At 35.4% G+C, this 22,611-nt stretch overlaps 2 protein-coding genes across 2 annotated transcripts in view; one reads left to right on the top strand and one right to left on the bottom strand.

Moving 5' to 3' along the window:
* LRRC72 (leucine rich repeat containing 72) overlaps positions 1–22,611 on the bottom strand; it is a 165,461-nt gene that overhangs the window by 100,680 nt on the left and 42,170 nt on the right. The window lies entirely within an intron of this gene.
* Positions 5,313–9,620, top strand: SOSTDC1 (sclerostin domain containing 1). The gene is made up of 2 exons (XM_069461973.1): positions 5,313–5,629; positions 8,134–9,620. The coding sequence occupies exons 1-2, from the start codon at positions 5,425–5,427 to the stop codon at positions 8,547–8,549; spliced, it is 621 nt and encodes a 206-aa protein (XP_069318074.1). The 5' UTR covers positions 5,313–5,424; the 3' UTR covers positions 8,550–9,620.

The raw sequence follows: 22,611 nt of genomic DNA on the forward strand, positions 1-22,611 counted from the left end.
CTGTTAAGATGAAATGAATTAAAGTGGTTAGTCCATCCTCTTTTTAAGGGCTTTTATGAATGAAGATTCTATTGTAGTTTGTTAAGTTTTTTCTAAACTTATGATAGTTAATTACTTTTCCAATTAACAGGTTTTGGCCTATTAACTGAAACTCTCTGAGAATAGTTTTAAGCCATAGAGGAGTAGAAATAGTTTATCCTTGCATTCGACACATATTTTTTGTTTCTATTTACAGTGGTCCCCTCTTAGCTGCAGTTGTGCTTTCCTCAGTTTTACTAAAGGGAAAAATTTCAGAAATAAGCAATTCTTGAGTTTGAAATAGTGCACCATTCTGAGTAGTGTGATAAAAACCTCATGCTGTCTCACTCCATGCCACCGTGGACATGAATCCTCCCCCTGTCCAGCATCCCCATGCTGTCTACACCACCTACCCTTAGTCACTATGTAGCCCTCTTGGTTATGTGATCAACTGCAGTATTGCAGCGCTTGTAGTCAAGTAGCCCTTATTTTACTTAACAATGGACCCAAAACTCAACAGTGGTGATGCTAGCCATTCAGATATGCCAAAGAGAAGCTGTAAAGTGCTTCAAGTGAAAAAGCCTTAACAAAGAAAGAGAAAAATCATACACAGAGGTTGCTAAGATCTACAGTAAGAACGACTCTTCTATCTGTGAAAAAAGGAAAAAAAATTATGCTAGCTTTGCTATCACACCTTAAATTGCAAAAGTTACAGCCACAGTGCATGGCAGTCAGTTAAGATAAAGAAGGTATTAAATTTGTGGGAGGAAGACATGAACAGAAACGTGTTCCGAATAACGCCCATCAGGTTTTTTACTCTCCAAGGTTTTGGTTTCTACTGGGGGTTTTGGGACTACTCCCTGTGGATAAACGGGGGTACTACTGTATTTTGATTCTTTCTCTGAAAAAGATAAAAAAAAAATTCAGGCAGGCTAATTTATCTTTTTTTAAACCAAATGGCATTTATCCATTATCTTTTACTTTGTCAGGCTAAAAAATCTCTTTTCTCTCAACGTTTTGTTCTCTGCCTTAAATAGGGTAATCACATTTATTTCATATTTCTCTAGTCTTTCCAAACTCATGTTTATAATTTGAAGACTATAATGAGAAACAGTACTCTTAGGTTCATAATCAGGGGCTATTTTTTCCACATTTCTTCTGTGCCAGGTTTTGTGCTTTCATATTTTTTTGTTCTGTCAGGTAGGCAAGTTTGGTCATATTTTGCAGATGAAGGAACTGACTTAGAGGGTTTCAGAAAATACAGTTGACCCTTGAACAACTCAGGGTTTAGGAACTCTGACCTCCCTCCACCCCCCACTCCCTGCACAGTCAAAAATCCACATGTGACTTTTGGCTCCCCCAAAACTTAATTACTGATAGCCTACTGTTGATCAGAAGCCTTACTGATAACATAAACAGTTGATTAACACATATTTTGTATGCTATATGTATTATATGCTGTGCCTTACAATAAAGTAAGCTATAGAAAAGAAAAAGGTATTGAGAGAATCATAGGGAAGAAAAAATACATTTACTGTTCATTCAGGGGAAGTGGATCATCACAGAGGTCTTTATCCTGTCATGTTCATGTTGAGTAGGCTGAGGAGAGGAAAGAGAAGTTGGTCTTGCTGTCTCAGGGGTGGGAAGAGGTGGAGAAAGTCCACATGTAAGTGGACCCTCACAGGTCAAACTCATGTTCAAAGGTCAACCGAATATGTAAGTTCATACAGATTGTAAATGGTAAAAATAAGATTCAAATTTAGATTTTCTGATTCCATTTCCAGGAGTTATATGATAAATGAGACTATTTAGAAAACTAAAATTACTTTCCAGCTCTTGCATATCAGACCAATAGTAGTAATTCTATTAATACCACATTGATGACTCAGCTGAGGACTGGAAAATAAGTCTCAAAGCTCCTAAAGAGTGAAAGTTGCACAGTCACCATGGCTGATGATCCCACACCTGATGCTCTCAAGGCCTTAGCATTATTTGCAAAATGGCTTAATTACTATATCTTAATTTTTATGAAAATAATATTATACTGATTATCTATGGTTGTATGACAAATTACCCCAAAACTTAGTTAAAACAACAAACGTGTATTATCTCATAGTTTCCGTGGGTGCTCAATGGCTATCACAAGGTTGCTGTCTGGGTGTAGGCCAGGACTGGGCTGCAGCTTCATCTGAAGGATTGATTGACTGTGGGAGAATTTGCTTCTAATCCCACCCATGTGGTTGTTGATAGAATTCTGGTCCTCATGGGCTGTTTGGCTGAGGGGCTGAGTTCATTGTTGACTACAGACACCAGATCCTTTCCACATGGGCCTCTCTACAGGGAAGTTTCATGGTGGGGTGGAAAAGCTAGATCAGGCAAGCAAGATGGAAGTCACAATCTTTGGGGAACCTAATCATACAAGTCACATCTCATAATGTTAGTATATTATTCTTATTAGAAGTTAGTCACTAGGTTCAGCCCACACTCAAGCAGAGGGGATTGCTACAAGAGTGTGAATACTTCAAGAAAGACATTATTGGGTACCATCTTAGTGATTGCCTACCACAAATACTAACTGATATTTTTACATGTTAAAAATATTTTTCTATACTTCTTAAATAATTAATTCATATATTTGTTCAGCCATAAAGCTTGCTAAGTCATTAGGCAAGTAGCTGCTCTGGTAGATACAGATGAGGTGCTGAATGGAGGTGGTAGAGGGAAGGGAGGGCAAGGGAAGTTTTCTTAGTCCTACTGCCATCTAAGCCAGACTTGAAGGAAAATAGGTATCAGCTAGGACAGAAGGAGGTGAGGGAAGAATGTTCCAAAGAAAAGGGAATAACATGTACATACAAAGCCCTGGCGATGAGAAAGAATCAATTATGATATTAAACATTCATATCCATAATCTTATAAAAGTATTATAGTTTGTAGTTATTAATGAAGATGTAAACTGATCAGAATAACTGTTAAATATTATTAATGTATGATTATTTCCATTTTATCAAAGTAGTTTTTTAAATGTGGTCCTGCAAGATCTATTGGGCCTAAGAACTTTGAATTTTTGCTGTCCACATACATCAACTACATTGCCTTCTTTCTCTTTGAATTTCACCTCTGCCTGAGGTGATATCCTAAGGCTGAGCCTACAGATTACTAGGTGCAGAGTGAATTTAACAATTATACATTAATTTGGTCATCTGATTAGTCTAACCCGATAATTACATTCAAATTAAAATATCTCCTGCTCCTGACACAAAAAAGAAAAGGTAGTAGGGAAGAGATTAGATTATTCTGACCTTTTTACTTCCTTTTGGCATTGAGTCTACAGGTCAATAATTAATATTAACATACTTTGTGTAATTAATATTAAGTCCCCTGATAAACAGGACAAGAAATCCATAGTATTTTAGAAGGATGCCTAATATATAATTTCCAATTTGTACAAAATAAACTGATGTATTCATTTTCCAGGAAGGATGTTAGAATAAATGACTACATGCAACCTTAGGATAGAGATATAATCGTTAGTAGGAAGTATGTGTACATTAAATTGATTGTTTGATTCTGGGTTTTAAACTTTTTATTATGTAGAATTTTTAATATACACAAAAGTAAACAGAATGGAATACCTTCCATCCTGCTCCAACAACCATCAAGCTATGACCAATCTTTTGTCACCCATACCCCTAACCCACCAAATATTATTTTTAAAGCTTATTCCTCCAGAGTATCCCATATGATATAAATGATTATATCATATCATTTCATCTATAGATAACTCAGCATATACTTCTAAAAGAGCAGTTGTTTTATAACAAAATCACAGCACTATTTTTCTCCTAAAAAAAGAATAATTCTTTAGTATTATTAAGAGTTAGTTTTTTATTCTTATTTTTACTGTCTCTTTATAGTGAGATAGATGGATAATCGGTAGTTCACAAGTAGGGGTGATTTTACCCCTCAGGGGTCATGTGGCAATGTTTACAGATATTTTGTTACAGCTGGGGGGTGCTACTAGCTTCTAGTAGGTAGAAGACAGGGATGCTGCCAAACACACAGGATGCGCCCCCCCCCCCCATAATAAAGAATTATCTTTTCCAAAATGTCAATAGTGCTACTGTGGAAAAATTCAGATAGATAGACAAACAGATAGATAGGTGAATAGCAGTTACAATGGACAAAAGCTTATAAAGAAAAGAGATACAAAACACCCATGCTAGAAGGTCATTTTACTAGGCACACAAAGGACAAACATAGATTTATAATTGAAAAGGTGATTCAGAATATGTAGTTATTCCAATTGAAATGTCCCATAAATCAGATGGAATTTCATGATTTTTTTTTTTAAGGGATGAAGATGAGTGGCCTAGTATTAATTAATGGAAAATGTGTTCCAGGTGTGGATAAAGTAGTTCTACAAAATACAGTGATTCTTATGTGGAAAGCAGAGTCAAAGGAAATAATGAACAAAATGTTTAGTAAATATGGGTAGAACCCATGATCTATAGGAAATGAAAAAAATCTAGTAAAAAATTATTTTGAATTTACTAAACAATAATCTGTCAGAAATGTCTTTCTTTCCTGTAAAATAATGCCATGAATGTTAATGCTTATGAGATATTTTTAAGATGAAAATTGATATTAGTTACTTTAACGCAGACAGAACTATGCTCATTATTCTCCACACAGAACCCCTGGCAATAATTTACCTAGCAGCACAGTAGTAGTTCACGCAGATCAAAGCTGCATTATTTAAGTGTGTCCAGGAGGCAGATTTTAGCTCTGTGCCTTATATTTTAAAGAAAAGGACATTGATTTGCTCCTTGAGAGACAAAATATGTTTAACTAGGTGCTTCAAGCAAGTCCTACAATATTTAAACTCACAGGAATTCCTCCTGTTTTCTGGGAAGAACCCCTGCCCTACCCCAAATACTCTAAAATCTGGGGAGGTTATAGAACAACTGTGGGAAAGCCAATCTCTTCAAATGAACAGCCATGCCTTTAAAGTGGATTTTCATTTAAATTGAACCCAAATGTAAATTAGATTCAGGAAAGGAAATGGCAGAGGAGAGTCTGTCGTTGATATAGAATGTGCCTGCCTGCTTCGGCTCACAGACAAGTGATGAAAGTCCAACTCTGAAATTTCAGCCCATTTGTATACCAAGCTCCTCCTTTTCTGCAGTCTTCTTTTCCATTGGTAAAATTCTTTTGCAGGGTCATGTAGGGATCCCACCCCTTCCCTGTGTTTTCACTCTGAAGCTCTACACAACTTTACACCTGAATGAACGCCAAACCTCTGTGGATATATAAAGGGAACCTTGAGGAGGAATTTCACAGTTACAGTGCAGAAGCAGAGGGAAAAGAATTAACCAGCTCTTCAGCCAAGCAAATCTTCTACTCACCATGCTTCCTCCTGCCATTCATTTCTATTTCATTTCCCTTGCATGCATCCTAATGAAAAGCTGTTTGGCTTTTAAAAATGATGCCACAGAAATCCTTTATTCACATGTGGTTAAACCTGTTCCAGCACACCCCAGCAGCAATAGCACGTTGAATCAAGCCAGAAATGGAGGCAGGCATTTCAGTAACACTGGACTGGATCGAAACAGTAAGTATGTTTTTACTTGTACAGATTTTGGTTTTTGCTTTTTTGGTAGCATCAGCTCACCTTCCTGCAGAATTGTTTCGTTGTTAACTAACCCGAACTGTATATATTTTGCTAAACAATCTGGGAGTAATCTGCTGCATGTGTAGGTTGGCATTCTTCCCTAGGTAGTGATTTCAAAGTTAACATAAGTAAAACAGTGGGTTTGATAATGCAAGCACGGACTTAAGTTTTATCAAATATCCACAAAGAAAATGTTTCCAGGAATTAAACTGTTGCTTCTTTAAAATCATGCAAACCCAGAATTTAAAAAAGTATTGTTCTAGATTAAGTTCAGGTTGGTTTGTCAGTTCATTTCAGGGCATGTGCAATTTTGGTAAAGTGTGTAAAGGTAACTAACCAAAAGCGTGTATAGGAAATCACAAAGGAAAAAGGAAGCTTTTAAGGGGGATAAAAATTGTTCACATGGATTTCTAAAAGATGTCTAGTGAAATATTTGAAAGTTTGGATGGTGCTCAATGTAAAAGAGGGATAAAACTGAAAATGTTGGAGAATCATATTTTTCTAAAATAACTCCTTATCAACCATTTCAAAATTTAGGTAATTGCATATTTTTGTGAAAGACTGTGGACATTTTTATAACTTAAGAGATTTAAAATAACAGTACAGTGATGTTTAGTACAGGGAACACTTTTTTCCTTTTCTGTTTGCTTAACTGACACACTAATTGACCACCAGTTAGGGGGATTCAAATTTCTTCTCCTAACTTTTGTTTCAGTCCTTTCCTTTAGAAGAGTTCACATGCTAATAATCAGTTTTTAAGAGAGATAGAGAAACAGTGCACAGGAAATCTTACACAAACTTTTGCCCCTCCTTCTTCACTCTATTCAACTACTAAAAGTAGTTTTGACCTTTGAAAAGGCAAAGCAAATATGACTATGAATGTCTAAGGAAATCAAGGTGTTTTAACTTTCATGAAGATGGTTGATTTTAAGTACATAGGAAATATCTGGCTATTATTAGATTACTGAGCAATATGGTGAGTATTCATTGTCAATGAACTGTCACTGCAAAATGCCGAATCTCTATACACAGAGGAACAAAAAGCTAGACAAGTCAAAATCATCTCTGGCTGTTTCCAGGTGCATTCCTGAGACAGCTGCTCAAAGGTGAGCTGGAATCAGAATTAGGCAAACTGAACACAGTGTCCTGCCAAATAGTTTACTCTTTAAATTTAATCCCACAACTCTAAATCCATATGCATGTATGGGTATACACATATTTTTCCACAATGATCACATTTCCCTTAGGCTATATCTCTTACCTCAGAAGTACTGGGATACAAAGTAAGACTCCTAATTCAGTTTCTACTTTGAGTTAGCTTTCAGTTTTCTATGAAGAACCACTTCAATGTCCCTTATAATTTTTATTTTGAAAATTTCAACAGCCTATACTTTTAAACATTTTTTTTTTTTCCTGGTTAACAAGCCTTGATTTCTTTACAAGCTTGTTATAGGCAATTCTCCTCAAGTTTAGATAACAAAGCAATGGTAAGGAAAACTTCAAATATTTCCAGATTAATTTTTGCTTTAATTACATAAGGCATGTAACAAGAAACAGCCAATTAGAGAACATACCTATCAAATCCAAATAACTAAAACAAAAAGGTTGCCATGACCAATATTCAGGAAATGAACACTGTGGTTTCTTTTGCAGTTGTAAATCAGACATGTTAGGCATTTTTCTGCCATAAAATTCGTGGAAATGTAGCCAAGTTGTTATGGCAACCATACGTTCCTGATTTAGGGGCTTTTATATTCTTTAAATTTTGAGCTGTAGTGACATTTTCCATTTCAGACATTTTACTGTTTGTATTTTTAAAAGATAGCTTGGGAATTTATGTTTAAAATGTAGTTATTAAGTTTGATATGCAAAATGTCAGATGGCATATGTGTATGTAGGATTCTCCGCAGCTGAATTCTATAGTTGAAATAAAATATTACAGAGTGCATATGCATTGTACACAATATTTGAATACTTTCCATATTTTCTCAACGGATTTTTTAAAAACCTAATTAAAATCACTTGCAGACATTAACCAATATGACCCTTGAGAAAAAGAACATTGATGTGTACTCTTTTAACTCACTGAAGACTGAATATTTACACATACATGTAAGAGCCGCTAAATCCTTACTGGGGAGTAAGGCTAAGAAAATGGGATTTTTAAATTATCTAGTAAGCAATTAGCTAATGTTACACATGAAAAAAATCAGGTCTAGATTTTTTTTCCCCAAAATAGTTATAGTCATGTAAACTAATGATTTTCATGAAAGTGTCTCTACAACTATGCAGGCAGATTTTTGCACTATGAAAATAAAGATGTTCACTTTCTGTCTGGCAATTTACTATCATTTGGATATTATTTTTGTTATTGCAAATTAATTTTTTTTAAAGTCCTCATTTGTGTTTTGTCTCTGATGCACATTCTTTTCCACTTCCTGCAGCTCGGGTTCAAGTGGGTTGCCGGGAACTGCGTTCCACCAAATACATCTCTGATGGGCAGTGCACCAGCATCAGCCCTCTGAAGGAGCTGGTGTGTGCTGGCGAGTGCTTGCCTCTGCCAGTGCTCCCCAACTGGATCGGAGGAGGCTACGGAACCAAGTACTGGAGCAGGAGGAGCTCCCAGGAGTGGAGGTGTGTCAATGACAAAACACGTACCCAGAGGATCCAGCTTCAGTGCCAAGATGGTAGCACACGCACTTACAAAATCACAGTAGTCACTGCCTGCAAGTGCAAGAGGTACACCCGGCAGCACAACGAATCCAGTCACAACTTTGAGAGTGTGTCGCCTGCCAAGCCAGACCAGCATCACAGAGAGCGGAAAAGAGCCAGCAAATCCAGCAAGCACAGCATGAGTTAGAACTCAGACTTCCATAACTGGACTGACTGGTAACCATCTGCTTTACAGATTTGATTGCTTGGAAGACTCAAGCCTGCCATTGCTATTTTCTCACTTGAAAGTATATGCTTTCTGCTTTGATCAAACCCAGCAAGCTGTCCTAAGTATCAGGACCTTCTCTGGGAATAGTTTTTCTTTTTCAAGTTTTTCAAGATGTACATATATACATGAATGCAATTTGCATTTAAATTCCACGCATCCTGTAGTTTTAATTCCCCACCATCCTTAAAAGACTCTTGATACTATAGACATCACTGAATCATTACATTTTAAAACAGAAAAAGGACTCTCAGTTACCCTCCATCCTCTAACCCATCCCTGCCCCCAAACAAAACCTCTTCAAAACAGGAAAGTTTTTTTTTGAAAAAGTTGCCGAGCATCTTCACAGTAACATTTTAGAAAGGTGCTTTTTTGGTAATCTTCATGGGAACAGCTTAGCAGCCCTGATCGATCTTCCTTTGAAAGAGAATGAAAGACCTAGTGACATTTCACTTCAAAAATAAGCCCTGTAGCTTTTTACAGTCGCATAGTAAGAAATTATACCCTGCATGCTGACCCTCGCTTGGAATGGAATGCCAGAAATGCATGGCAGCAGCTAATAAGTAAAGCCGATTAACTATTTATTTGTCAATGTTATTATTTAATGAGCTTTCACATGTGATTTTTTTCAAAATATTAATTTTTTATGTTTTGAATCTTTTTCATGTACCTATTTTCCTACATGATTTGTGTTTGATATAGAAATATGAAAATACATGTCATAGATATGTAAAATAAATATGTTAGTCTCATTACGTTTCATCATGAACTTTATCAATAGTATGGACCTTTTTAAATCAATAGGATGCTTTGTAAAGCTGAAATATGTAATACTTTCTTGTTTAGTCTGTGCAATCAGAAGGTACCTTGACCTTCAATTCCATTGGTTTCTTTTAACAAAAATAAATACTGCTAAAAGTGATTGTCCTTGCCTCTAACATGTATAAAAAGATACATGTTTGCAAAATTTATAGAATAAATGTGTAAGTGTAATTGGTTTTTTTTTTGCTAAGTCACATTCAAGCTTTGACAGAAATATCTGTAGTAACGAGGAAAGAGAGAGAGAGAGACAGGGAGATCATCTCTTCAGTAAATGGGGTGGTTGAAAAAGCTGGGTGGCAATCCAGCAGTGAGTTGTAATGAGAATATCAGATTCATACACACCAGTGGTTGCCAAGTCTGCTGCACATTATAATCACCTGGGGGAGATATTATAAGACCCAATGCCCAGGATTTCATCCAAATTACATCAGAGTTTCTTGGGATAGAACTCAGATATCAGCAGTTTTTAAAGTTTTCCAGGTGATCTCAATGCACAGCTAAGTTTGAGAAAGGAAGGATTTACGACGATATTATCTTATGTTGGGGAATTTTGAACACTACATATATGGCACTCTTTCAACCAAAAAATAAAATGTAAACAATAAAGAGAACAAAAAAAATTTTTTTCAGTGTTTTCAATTTTGCCATGTTGTTATATTAGGCAACATTATCACAGCCTTGAACATGATTATATAGTTAAATGACTGATGTGTCAATTCAATCAAATTATTGATTCCATCACTCCAAATGAAGAAAACCAGCCAGGCTTGGTTATGTATTGATAAGATTTCAGGGGTTTTCTCTTTTGGGATGCTGAACATGGAGGAATCTTTAGTAGTTTTTTTGTAGTAGCTTGTTTTTTTTGTAATTACAAGTCTAAAAATCACATGTCTATTAGATATAGCATACTAAGCTAAATAAGAATATTAAAATTGTCCCTTCCCTATGAGACATAGAAAAGTCTCAACATACAGAAAGATAAAAGATAAAAAATTCTAGATTTTACAATAATGCTAACTATTATACCATCAAATAAAGAAACAAATCATAGTCTGCCATTAATTTATCATCCCATCTTAATAAGTAAGATCTCAAATTATTTCATATTGTTATTATATTAATACATGGGAAATTCATAATCACATCATAGGTTGAATATACCAAAAATATATTGTTTCATATGTCTGTTTTACTTATTAATTCTCAATATGGGATATTTAAGATAACATAGAAAACCTAAGACACTTTTAGTCATTTCTTCCTTCTAATAAGATAGCATCTCCTATAGAAGGCTTTAGAGATAGTCTCTTAGTGTGTCCTAAGATCTGAGGCATAAAAAGGATTTGATCTGACAATAGCTTTTCGTAATCAATAAGACTACGTCATTGCCTTTTACTAATAAAACATTGAAACAAAGCTTTTGGCAGTAATAAAATGCTAACATCTTCACTGATTTGATTACTAGTAGTGTATTAGTCCATAATATACTAAGAAAAATGAAATGGATTAAAAAACTCTTATAAATAAGACTTCTGTAGTCTCTGCTACATCAAGAATTGAATCTATTTCTCATGATCACATTCAATTTACTGAGCCACTTCAGGCCATGTTACACTAATGATGCATTCATTGCATTGTATTTAACATCAGATGGCAGGAAAAAGTCAGCAATCAATAAGACAGGCCTAGAATTAAATCAGTCCCCCAGTGAAGTAAAAATTAAAAGCCAACAGAAAGAGTAGCTTTCTAGTTATCATTTTTAAATGCTAAAATGCACTGTTCCTGAATTGCTAATTGTATTTCAAGTTTTTTTTTCAGTTAACTCACATGTTCCAATCTGATAAATTGTCCATAATTTTATCACCTTAGTAACTATCATTTCAAAATGGCAGATTTTGATAACTTTAGCAGGGTCTCATCTCTAGTTTACATTCATAATATCTATCCATGAAAGGATTTTCTTGTCTAATTTATTTTGGCCAGATGGAGGGCTTTTTCAAGTGATTTGATAGATACATAGATACACAGATACATAGACAGATGAATAGATACAGGTATATTGATATTTATAGATATCTAGAGACATATCAATAGCAAGAATGAAAGAAAAATTAATAGCACATATGCAAATGAATAATATATATCATATGCTAGACCTAAGCCAAACGTGGACATGAAAACTTTGAAAATATCTATTTGCAGGAAAGCTAATATTTTAATTACAGACCATTTGTATTTATTAATTTATGCTAGTTATAAACAACTACTACTTGGCCACACACTGCTAGTCATGTTTATTTTACTGTATATTTTTTGAAAAGCAATCAAAATTAGGATGTGTGTGTAAAATAAAATACTGAACCTTAATTCATTCCCGCCTTTCATCAAATGAGTAAGGTTTTACCGGGAGGTCTTGCAAGATCATCTACCCTATAAACCACCACTGTGTATTGAGCATGATGGCTTTAATGCACTCAGGGTAATGGTTACACTAAGAAGTTGTGAGTAGAGAGAATAATATTTAGCAGTAGCGAAATCAGGAAACTACCAAATTGCTGAATAAAATTAAAGCCTTTGAAAGCTTAAATTTAGTATGTTGCAAGTTTCTCTTGTCTTCATTGTGAAATTTTAGGTATCAAAATATAATTCATTATATTTAGAATAAGCATCTTTTAGATTAAACTTGTGAAAATACTTAAGACAAAATGGCAATTCACTCCTAAATTCAGCATTTATATGCTTCCTATAGCCATATAGTCCTAATGAAAAATGAAATGCATGGCAAGTTTTGATGGAATTCTTGTAGAAACCCAAAAGGAGTTCAGTGGGGAGGTGACCTAGGATCCTCAGTGCCTGAGAGTAGCTAGCTTTCTCTTGTTAGAATATGTTTCCTTCCCTCGAAGGCAGATAGAGATGACTTTCATCTTGGTTTCACTGGAACCTATTAAAATTTACCTCTACGTTAAATTGAAATGAGTCTAGATTTGTGAACTAGGCAGACATTTTGGTGACTAGAAATCTTTGTTGCATCCACAAAGAGACACCTGCTGAAATAGATATCCCCAAAGACATTCTACTTGTCAGTGTCATTTTCAGTTCCATTGGTGTGTGCATCATTCCCAACTCGATAGCTAATATCACATTTGGTGCATTTGCCTGCATATTTTAAGCTATCTTAAAGAGCTGTAGGGTAACAACTACTGCAGAAATCTCAGTGAGATGTTTCAATTTTCAGGTTCAAGACCTGATTACAGTGAGTTAATGCCAAATGGAATGCATAATTATTTCCAGAGCAAATTAGAAGGAGTTTATCATGAACATTGGCTGACTTGCTAAACAATTTATTTTCTGTTAGTAAATGAAGAGCAAAACAGTTTGGAGTATTTCTTATGAAAAAACTTAAACTACTTTCCTCTAATTTTTTTGGTAACTGCAAACCAAATGTTACTTTGAATTATTGATTTCATTTTTAACAGTGGGATTAGGTGCTTGAATCAGAAAGAGAATGTCTACATTGAATGACATTGTCAGTGACACAGATATATTCAGACAAGGTTTATTGTTATTAATACTGATCAAGAGTTTGATAAGGCTTAAAAGATAAGTAACTATTAAAAAACATATATCACTTTTTTCAGTGGAAATAAATTCCTTTTTTGAAATTTGTTGTCATTAAATTCATACAAATTTCTAAAATATTACCTTACAATATTGACAGATTTGTCACAAAATGATCTTTTGAGTCATTTTATTTATTGAGATGTAAATCTAAATTTGGCATTCAGAGACCTGCCTAAAACAATGAACCCAGCTGTTCAGTAACCAGGACTTTTTAGCAATCTTTTACAATCCTTAATCAGCATTATACTTTATTTTATAGCTGACTGTTTTTACTGATCTGAGCTTTCGATATAACTGGTTGCCCTATTTCCTCTCTTAATTTTTCATATATGGTTTATAAGTTATAAAATAATTTCTTTGATTTTTTGTTTACTTCCTCAAGCATGAAGAATTTTTTTTTTTTTTTTTTTTTAGGGCCCAGTTCAGAGGGCCTGTGGGAAGGGGAGGCTGGGGGTGGTTCCCTGAGACAAAGGGCAAGTAAGACCCCAGAAGCTGCCCCAAATGCGTAAGGGGCCATCCTTTCCAGAAGTTTGATAATACTTGATTTCAATTTATTCTACTTTTACTATGGCTTTAGATTTTAAATTTTATTTGTAATTCACCATGTGTACATACCAATGAACTATTTTTTCCCACATTGTTGATCCTGCAATTTAGTAAATATTTCTTTCTCACTGATTCTTAATTCTGTTTTTAAACATAAATTCTTATATGTAAAACGATACATCTAGTCTGTTCTGTTTGTGTCTTTTCTTGAATTACACTATTTTAAGTATTAGCACTTCATAAAATATTTTACTATCTGTTTTCTGCATTACTCTTATTTGTTGCAATTTTCTTTGATGTTTTTGTATGTGTATCCTTCCAGATAAATTCTAGAACCATCTTTGTTAATTAAAAAAAAAACAAAACCACCTAAACAATAAAAAAGAAACAAAAAAGAATTAAACATTTTAGAAAGGCTGAAAAAATTTTGTCCGGAAGGCAGAACCTAGAAATGAGGCATGTCTCTGTAGTTAATATTGTCCTAAAATCTGCAAAGTTGTCTTCATACTTACTGAGATTATTCTTCAGCATTTTAATTTTTTTTTCACTTTTTTTTTTCAATTTAATTTTACAGAATCAAAGAGTCTAACAGTATATCTTGTTAGATACAGTATGTCCTCATAATGTATACATTATTTCTTGTACAATGATATGAAATAATATGGGAAATATTCATAAATTATTAAGTGAACAGTGCAAGTTAAAAACAACAGTTTCCTATTTTTTTTCCCCACCCCCCCCTTTCCCGAGTCAGCACCTTCAAGTGTTACCACTCCCCAAACGGTGCGCAATGCACTCATTGTGTAGGCATACCCCCATCCCCTCCCCCACCCCCCACCTCAGTCCGATGTCCAATTGGTGTCGTTCCCAGATTTGTATTTAGGTGATGATCAGGGAAACCAATTTTCTGGTGAGTACATGTGATGCTTGTTTTTCCATTCTTGGGATACTTCACTTAATATAATGGGTTCCAACTCTCTCCAGGAGAACCATAGAGATGTCGTATCTTCATCATTCCTTATAGCTGAGTAATATTCCATGGTATACATATACCACAGTTTACTAATCCAATCATGTATTGATGGGCATTTGGGTTGTTTCCACATCTTTGCTATTGTGAATTGTGCTGCTATAAACATTCGGGTACATGTGTCTTTGTTACAGAATGACCTTTTTTCCTTTGGGTATATGTCCAGTAATGGGATTGCTGGGTCAAATGGCAGGTCTACTTGAATCTGTTTAAGATACCTCCATAATGCTTTCCACAGGGGTTGCACTAGTTTGCAGTCCCACCAGCAGTGTATTAGTGTTCCTGTCTCTCCACACCCACGCCAACATGTGTTGTTTTGGGTTTTTTTTTTTTTTTTTTTTTTTTTTTTTTTTTTCCATTTTTTAGTAGCTGAGAAGGACTATTTTTTTTTTTTTTATTTATTTTTTTTCCCCACCCCCCCCCTTTCCCGAGTCAGCACCTTCAAGTGTTACCACTCCCCAAATGGTGCGCAATGCACTCATTGTGTAGGCATACCTCCACCTCAGTCTGATGTCCAATTGGTGTCGTTCCCAGATTTGTATTTAGGTGATGTTCAGGGAAACCAATTTTCTGGTGAGTACATGTGATGCTTGTTTTTCCATTCTTGGGATACTTCACTTAATATAATGGGTTCCAACTCTCTCCAGGAGAACCATAGAGATGTCGTATCTTCATCATTCCTTATAGCTGAGTAATATTCCATGGTATACATATACCACAGTTTACTAATCCAATCATGTATTGATGGGCATTTGGGTTGTTTCCACATCTTTGCTATTGTGAATTGTGCTGCTATAAACATTCGGGTACATGTATCTTTGTTACAGAATGACCTTTTTTCCTTTGGGTATATGCCCAGTAATGGGATTGCTGGGTCAAATGGCAGGTCTACTTGAATCTGTTTAAGATACCTCCATAATGCTTTCCACAGGGGTTGCACTAGTTTGCAGTCCCACCAGCAGTGTATTAGTGTTCCTGTCTCTCCACACCCACGCCAACATGTGTTGTTTTGTGTTTTTTTGATAAAGGCCATTCTCACTGGGGTTAAGTGATATCTCATTGTGGTTTTGATTTGCATTTCCCTGATGATTAGAGATGTTGAACACTTTTTTGTATGTTTGTTAGCCATTTTTATATCTTCTTTTGAAAAATTTCTATTCATGTCCTTTGCCCACTTTTTGATAGGGTTGCTTGATTTTTTCTTGCTGATTTTCCTGAGTTCTAAATAGATTCTTGTTATCAGTCCTTTATCTGATGTGTAGTATGCAAAATTTTTTTCCCATTCTGTAGGTTGTCTGTTTATTCTCTGGACTGTTTCTTTGGCTGTGCAGAAGCTTTTTAATTTAATCATGTCCCATTCATTTATTTTTGTTGCTGCTGTGATTGCCTTGGGGGTCTTCTTCATAAATTCTTTGCCTAGGCCAATGTCTGTAAGAGTCTTTCCTACATTTTCTTCTAGAATTCTGATTGTATCACGCCTAAGGTTTAAGTCTGTTATCCACCGTGATTTGATTTTTGTGAGAGGTGAGAGCTGTGGGTCCTGTTTCAGTCTTCTACAAGTGGCTAACCAATTCTCCCAGCACCATTTATTGAATAGGGATTCTTGTCCCCAGAGTATATTCTCTCCCGCTTTGTCAAAAATTAGGTGACTATATGAGGATGGTTCTATATTTGGATTTTCTGTTGTGTTCCACTGGTCTGTGTCCCTGCACTTGTGCCAATACCAGGCTGTTTTAAGAACCACGGCCTTGTAGTATAGTTTGAGGTCTGGCAAATTAATACCTCCCATTTTGTTTTTGTTGCTTAAAATTGTTTTTGCTATACGGGGTCTTCTTTGATTCCATACAAAGTGTATAATTATTTTCTCTATGTCTGTAAAGAATGATGTTGGTAATTTAATAGGGATTGCATTGAATCTGTAGATCACTTTGGGTAGTATAGACATTTTAACAATGTTGATTCTTCCGATCCACGAGCATGGTATATTTTTCCATCTATTTGCAAGTTCTGCTATTTCTTTTCTCAGTGTTTCATAGTTTTCCTTATAGAGGTCCTTTACCTCTTTAGTTAGATATATACCTAGATATTTTATTTTCTTTGTTGCTATTTTGAAGGGTATTGAGTCTTTAATTTGGTTTTCCGATTGACTGTTATTGGCATATATAAATGCCTCTGATTTGTGTATATTAATTTTGTAGCCTGAGACTTTGCTGTATTCGTTAATCAATTCCAGGAGTCTCTTGGTTGAATCCTGGGGGTTTTCCAGATATAACATCATATCATCAGCAAAAAGTGAGAGTTTGATCTCTTCCTTCCCTATTTGGACTCCCTTGATTCTGCTCTCTTGCCTGATAGCTCTCGCAAGGACTTCCAATACTATGTTGAAAAGTAATGGAGACAATGGGCAGCCCTGTCTGGTTCCAGTTCTAAGTGGGAGTGCTTTCAGTTTTTCCCCATTCAGTATGATGTTGGCTGTGGGTTTGTCATATATGGCTTGTATCATTTTTAGGTAGGTTCCATCAATGCCTATTTTGTTAAGCGTTTTTATCATAAAAGGGTGTTGAATTTTGTCAAATGCTTTTTCTGCATCTAATGAGAGTATCATATGGTTTTTGTTTTTGCTTCTATTTATGTGGTGAATTACATTTATAGATTTACGTATGTTGAACCACCCCTGCATCTCGGGGATGAAGCCCACTTGGTCGTGGTGGATTACTTTTTTGATAAGTACTTGGATTCGATTTGCTAGTATTTTATTGAAAATTTTTGCATCTATATTCATGAGGGAAATTGGTCTGTAGTTCTCTATTTTTGTTGTGTCCTTTCCAGGTTTTGGTATCAATGTTATATTGGCTTGGTAGAACATGTTGGGGAGAATTCCATCCTTCTCAATATTGGAGAATAGTTTATGTAGGATGGGCACCAGTTCTTCTTTGTATGTATGGTAAAATTCAGGTGTGAACCCATCTGGACCAGGGCTTTTCTTTTTGGGAAGGTTTTTTATTGCTGTTTCAATTTCAGTTCTTGATATTGGTCTGTTCAGGTACTCTATTTCTTCCTGGTTGAGCCTGGGAAGACTATGTGTTTCTAAAAATTTGTCCATTTCCTCTACATTCTCCAGTTTGTGTGCATAAAGATTTTTGTAGAATTCATAGATGATATCTTGTATCTCTGTAGCATCAGTTGTGATTTCTCCTTTCATGTTCCTAATGGAGGTTATTAGAGATTTTAGTTTTGTGCTCTTGGTTAGTCTAGCCAGGGGTGTGTCTATTTTGTTTATCTTTTCAAAGAACCAACTTTTTGTTTTATTAATTTCCCTTATAGTTTCTTTATTGTCCTTTTCATTTAATTCTGATTTGATCTTAGTAATTTCTCACCTTCTGCTGGGTTTGGGATCGTTCTGTTCTTCTTTCTCCAGCTCTTTGAGTCTATTCATTAGGTTGTCTATTTGCATGTTTTCTGTCTTTTTGATATAAGCATTTATGGATATGAATTTTCCTCTCAGGACTGCTTTAGCTGCATCCCATAGATTTTGATAAGTTGTATCTCCATTGTCATTTAATTCAAAGAAATTTTTGATTTCCATCTTGATTTCTTCTTTTATAGAATCATTATTCAGGAGAAGGTTATTTAGCTTCCATGACTTTGAGTAAGAGTGAGGGTTTCTGTTTGTGATCATTGTTACTTTTATTCCGCTGTGATCTGAGAAGATGCATGGTATAATTTCTATTTTTTTGAATTTTTTAAGACATGATTTATGTCCTAGGACATGGTCAATCTTAGAGAATGTCCCGTGAGCTGATGAGAAGAATGTATATTCTGTGGACTTTGGGTAGAATGTCCTATAGATGTCAGCCATGCCCATTTGTTCTAGCATTCTATTTAGGTCCATTATGTCTTTGTTTATTTTCTGTTTAGAGGATCTGTCCTGTACTGTCAGTGGGGTGTTAAAGTCTCCAGCTATTACAGTATTGTTATCTATCATTTGGTTCAGATCTAGTAGGGTTTGCTTTATGAATCTAGGTGCACCTAGGTTGGGTGCACATATATTGAGTATAGTCATGGCTTCTTGATGAATTGTGCCTTTAATCAGTATGTAGTAGCCATCTTTGTCTTTTATTATTTTTGTTGGTTTGAAAGCTAAGTTATTGGAAATTAAGATTGCCACACCAGCTTTCTTTTGGTTACCATTTGCTTGAAATATCGATTTCCATCCTTTTATTTTCAGTCTAAATGCATCTTTGCAGGTTAGGTGAGTTTCTTGAAGACAGCAGATACTTGGATTGTATTTTTTTATCCATTGGGCCAGTCTATGTCTCTTGAGCGGGGAGTTCAACCCATTCACATTTATTGAGAAAACTGATAAGTGAGACAGTTTTTTGTTCAGCTTGTTGGGTAGAACTTCATTGTGATGTTTTCTCTCCTGGGCCATTGTGGTATCTGGAATCTGATCTTTAGCTCTTGAGTAGTTTTACATTCGTGGATCTTTCTTGTGCTGATCCGTGTGTAATTCTCTTTTGAGTACTTCTTGGAGGGCTGGTCTTGTCTTGGTGAATTCCCTCAACCTTTGTTTATCTGAGAATGTCTTGATTTCTCCTTCGTATAGAAAACTTAGCTTAGCTGGGTACAAGATTCTAGGCTGGGCATTATTCTGTTTCAGAAGCGTGAAAATGGGGCCCCAACCTCTTCTTGCTTGTAAGGTTTCAGCTGAGAAATCTGGCGTAATTCTGATGGGTTTTCCTTTGTAAGTTACTTGTTTCTTTCTCCTTACAGCTCGGAGAAGTGACTCTTTAGTGGATATTTTGGTCAGCCTGATGACTATGTGGTGTGGTGTTTTCCTGTTTGCTATGAATCTCCCAGGGGTCCTTTGAGCTTCTTGAATCTGTATGTCTAGAGTATTGGCAAGGCCTGGAAAATTTTCCTTGATTATGTCTTCAAATAGCTTGTCCAACCCTTGCTTATTATCTTCTTCACCCTCAGGAATGCCAATAACTCTCAAGTTAGGTTTCTTCACATAATCCCACATTTCTTGAAGATTCAGATCATTTCTCTTACTTTTTCGATCTATCTCTGTGACTGACTTATTTAGTTGGAAGAAGTTATCTTCAATTTCTGAGATTCTTTCCTCTGTTTGATCTACCCTGATCTTGAGACTTTCCACAGTGTTTTGTAGCTCTCTGAGTGAATTCTTCACTTCTAGGAGTTCAGTTTGGTTTTTCTTCAATATTTCAATTTCTTTAGTGAATTTTTCCTCCAAATCCTGTATTTTTTTTGTGTTTACCTTGTGTTGTTTATCCATTGATTCTTGTATATTATTCAGCTTGTTTATAATCCATAATTGGAATTCTTCCTGTGACATGTTGGTGTTTTGAGTCTGGTTTGTGTCAAATGGTTGGGAGCTGGTATTTCTCTTTGGGGATGAGCATTCCATTTGATTCTTTGTGCTCTCCGTGTTTTTTCGCTGGGCCCTTCCCATCTAGACTTATTGTTGGATCTTTACTTATAGATTTAGTCTGGTTAACAGGACTCTTTGTGCTCTATTCTTAGGCTGTGAAACAGTCTAGGTATGTTGCTTCTTTTGGCAAGAGGGGGAGACTGTTGTGTATTGTTTAGAGATTTTTCTGTTTCCGTTGGGGGACTGCTTCCGATGGGTCCAATCCTAGAGGATTGGAGTGATCCAAGACTGCTTTGGTGAGTTAGGACACTGTGTTGTGGTCTTTCAGAAGGCAGGCAGGGTCCACACTAATAGTAGACCGAAATTCTCTTTGTTTGTTTGTTTGTTTCCCTTTGGTTCTTCCTCTATAGGGGAGGTTTCTGACTCTATCTGCAGGCAAGATACTAGCTATGGGGAGAGGACGGTGACCTCGCTTGCTCAGCACCCCAGTTGCTGTAGCTCCCACGGGCAAAAGTCTGTCTTGGCCCAATGTCCCCAGGGATCAGGTTCCACACTCTCGCTTCTGGAGAAGTATTCAGTGTTTACACTTGGGCGGGGACCCTATATAAAGTCCATGGACCAGGGGAGAGGGCCGTCCAGGGAGCCTCTTGGTACCCTATTGCTCCACAGTGACTTGGCTGTGGGCCCTAGAATGGCAATTGTGTGCCCGCAGATCGCCGGCCCTGGGGGTGACTGCTCAGGATTCGGTATGTACCAGAGCCAGGGACCTGGCCCGTTCCAAAGCTCACCGTGGGTCCCCAGTTAGAAGGCGAAAAGAGAGGAGAAAGAGAAAAAAAAAAAAAAAAGAAAAGAAAAAAGAAAAGGAAAGAAAGAAAAGAAAGAGGAGAAAATGAAAGAGAAAAGAAAAAAAAGAAGAAAAAGAAAGAAAGAAAAAAAAAAGAAAAAAAAGAAAAGAAACGCAAAAAGCCAAACCAAAAAACACCAAAAATGCCAACAAAAATGAACAAAAACAAACTACATAGCACCTCACCACACCGCAAGGCAGAAAGATACACAAATCTCAGCATGAAGAATTTTTTTAAAATACTTTCTTGCCACAAATTTCTTTATTGTAAACATAAGGCAAAACATTGCCAAATGTATTTAATAAAATAATGAATACTTGCCATTTTGCTATTCATTGACTCTATTTTTCCTATGAGTTGATTAATTTTGTCTACTTTTTATACTAATAAAGAAACATTTTATATTTAATCTGGGACTTAGTTTTACATTTTAAAAATAATAAAGTTTTCAATTTCACTCATCTGCAATTTTTTTATGTAGTAACTTTATATAAGTGATTTTCAAACATGCAAACTTGGAAACCTGAGATCTGGTTTAGACTATGCTGCTACTAATTTGTTGGGTGAATTAACACTTGTTTCTTCAGCTCTTAAGGTACAATTACTTCATCTGTAAGATAAGAGAGCTGAATTAGATAACGTCTAAAGTGTCTTCTAGCTCTAAAATATTCACGTTCTAGTCTTTCAAATAATATGGTCATATTTACAGTCACGATGACATCCACAGACGAAGATTTGATTTATTCTATGCTCTAGTTTTGATTATGTCTCCAGTTCACTCAACTGTGAAAGTCTGGAATAAGATTTTGGTCACACTTGTTATGAAAGTTGACATATTCCATCATAACCAATGGTTCTGTAAGGCAGGCAATATATGATGCAAGTGGAGACCCAGTTCCAGGAGCGCTGAGACTGGAGCTTGTTATCAGGCATTTTCCACTCTTCGTCCAAATTTGAGCAAACACCAGGATAATGTTAAGGACCAGGGCAAAGGTGAGGAAACTTTACACAAAACAGAGTAGAATTTTTCTCTGCTAAAAAACTCTATTGCTGTTCTATTACCTTTCACTTCTAGAGAAAATAATAAGAAAAAGTGATTGTAACCTATAAGAAGAATTGGGTTTTATTGTATAACAATAATGTTATGTTTTGATTGAAAGTTTTTATTTTAAAAATTATAACCATACATGTTATGTTACAAGCAGTATAGTAATATTTCTAGTCAAAATATTTCATTATTTTTGAAATCTATTCATCAATCTGTTTCTTCACTTAGTAATTATTTAAAACGTAACCTGTGTCTACTAAGTTCTAAGAACATATTGATAAATAAATGGCAATATAATTAAGAAAAGAAAAAAATGTCCTATTGTAAAATGTAAAAGTAAATACATGTAATCCCATTCTTGAGAAAGACTCGTAGGGTATCATTGCTATAAGCCATTACCTAAGTTCTACTATCTGGACTTAAAACAAGAAAAATATATTTCAGAAGGGAATGCTAATATTGCCATAAGCACTTGAGGTAAACTATCACAAATATAAATACAGTAAAAAGGAATCTTTAAGATTGTAAAGCCTGCCAAATAGAGTTGAAACTTTTATTTTCAAGCAGACACAATCTTAGCACTAACCTCTTAAAAAGGACGTATCATCTTGTATAAAATTTTATAGAGATTTTTCCATTTGATTGTTTAACTATCTGTATACTTATAAAATGCTTTT

The sequence above is a fragment of the Eulemur rufifrons genome, chromosome 29 (genome assembly GCF_041146395.1).
Source record: "Eulemur rufifrons isolate Redbay chromosome 29, OSU_ERuf_1, whole genome shotgun sequence".
Classification (NCBI taxonomy): Eukaryota; Metazoa; Chordata; class Mammalia; order Primates; family Lemuridae; genus Eulemur; species Eulemur rufifrons.

Bases quoted from the DNA above. Each gene is read 5' to 3' on its own strand.
- SOSTDC1 (XM_069461973.1), top strand. From the start codon at position 5,425: ATGCTTCCTCCTGCCATTCATTTCTATTTCATTTCCCTTGCATGCATC. The intron at 5,630-8,133 runs GTAAGTATGTTT...CACTTCCTGCAG, and splicing joins CACTGGACTGGATCGAAACA to CTCGGGTTCAAGTGGGTTGC.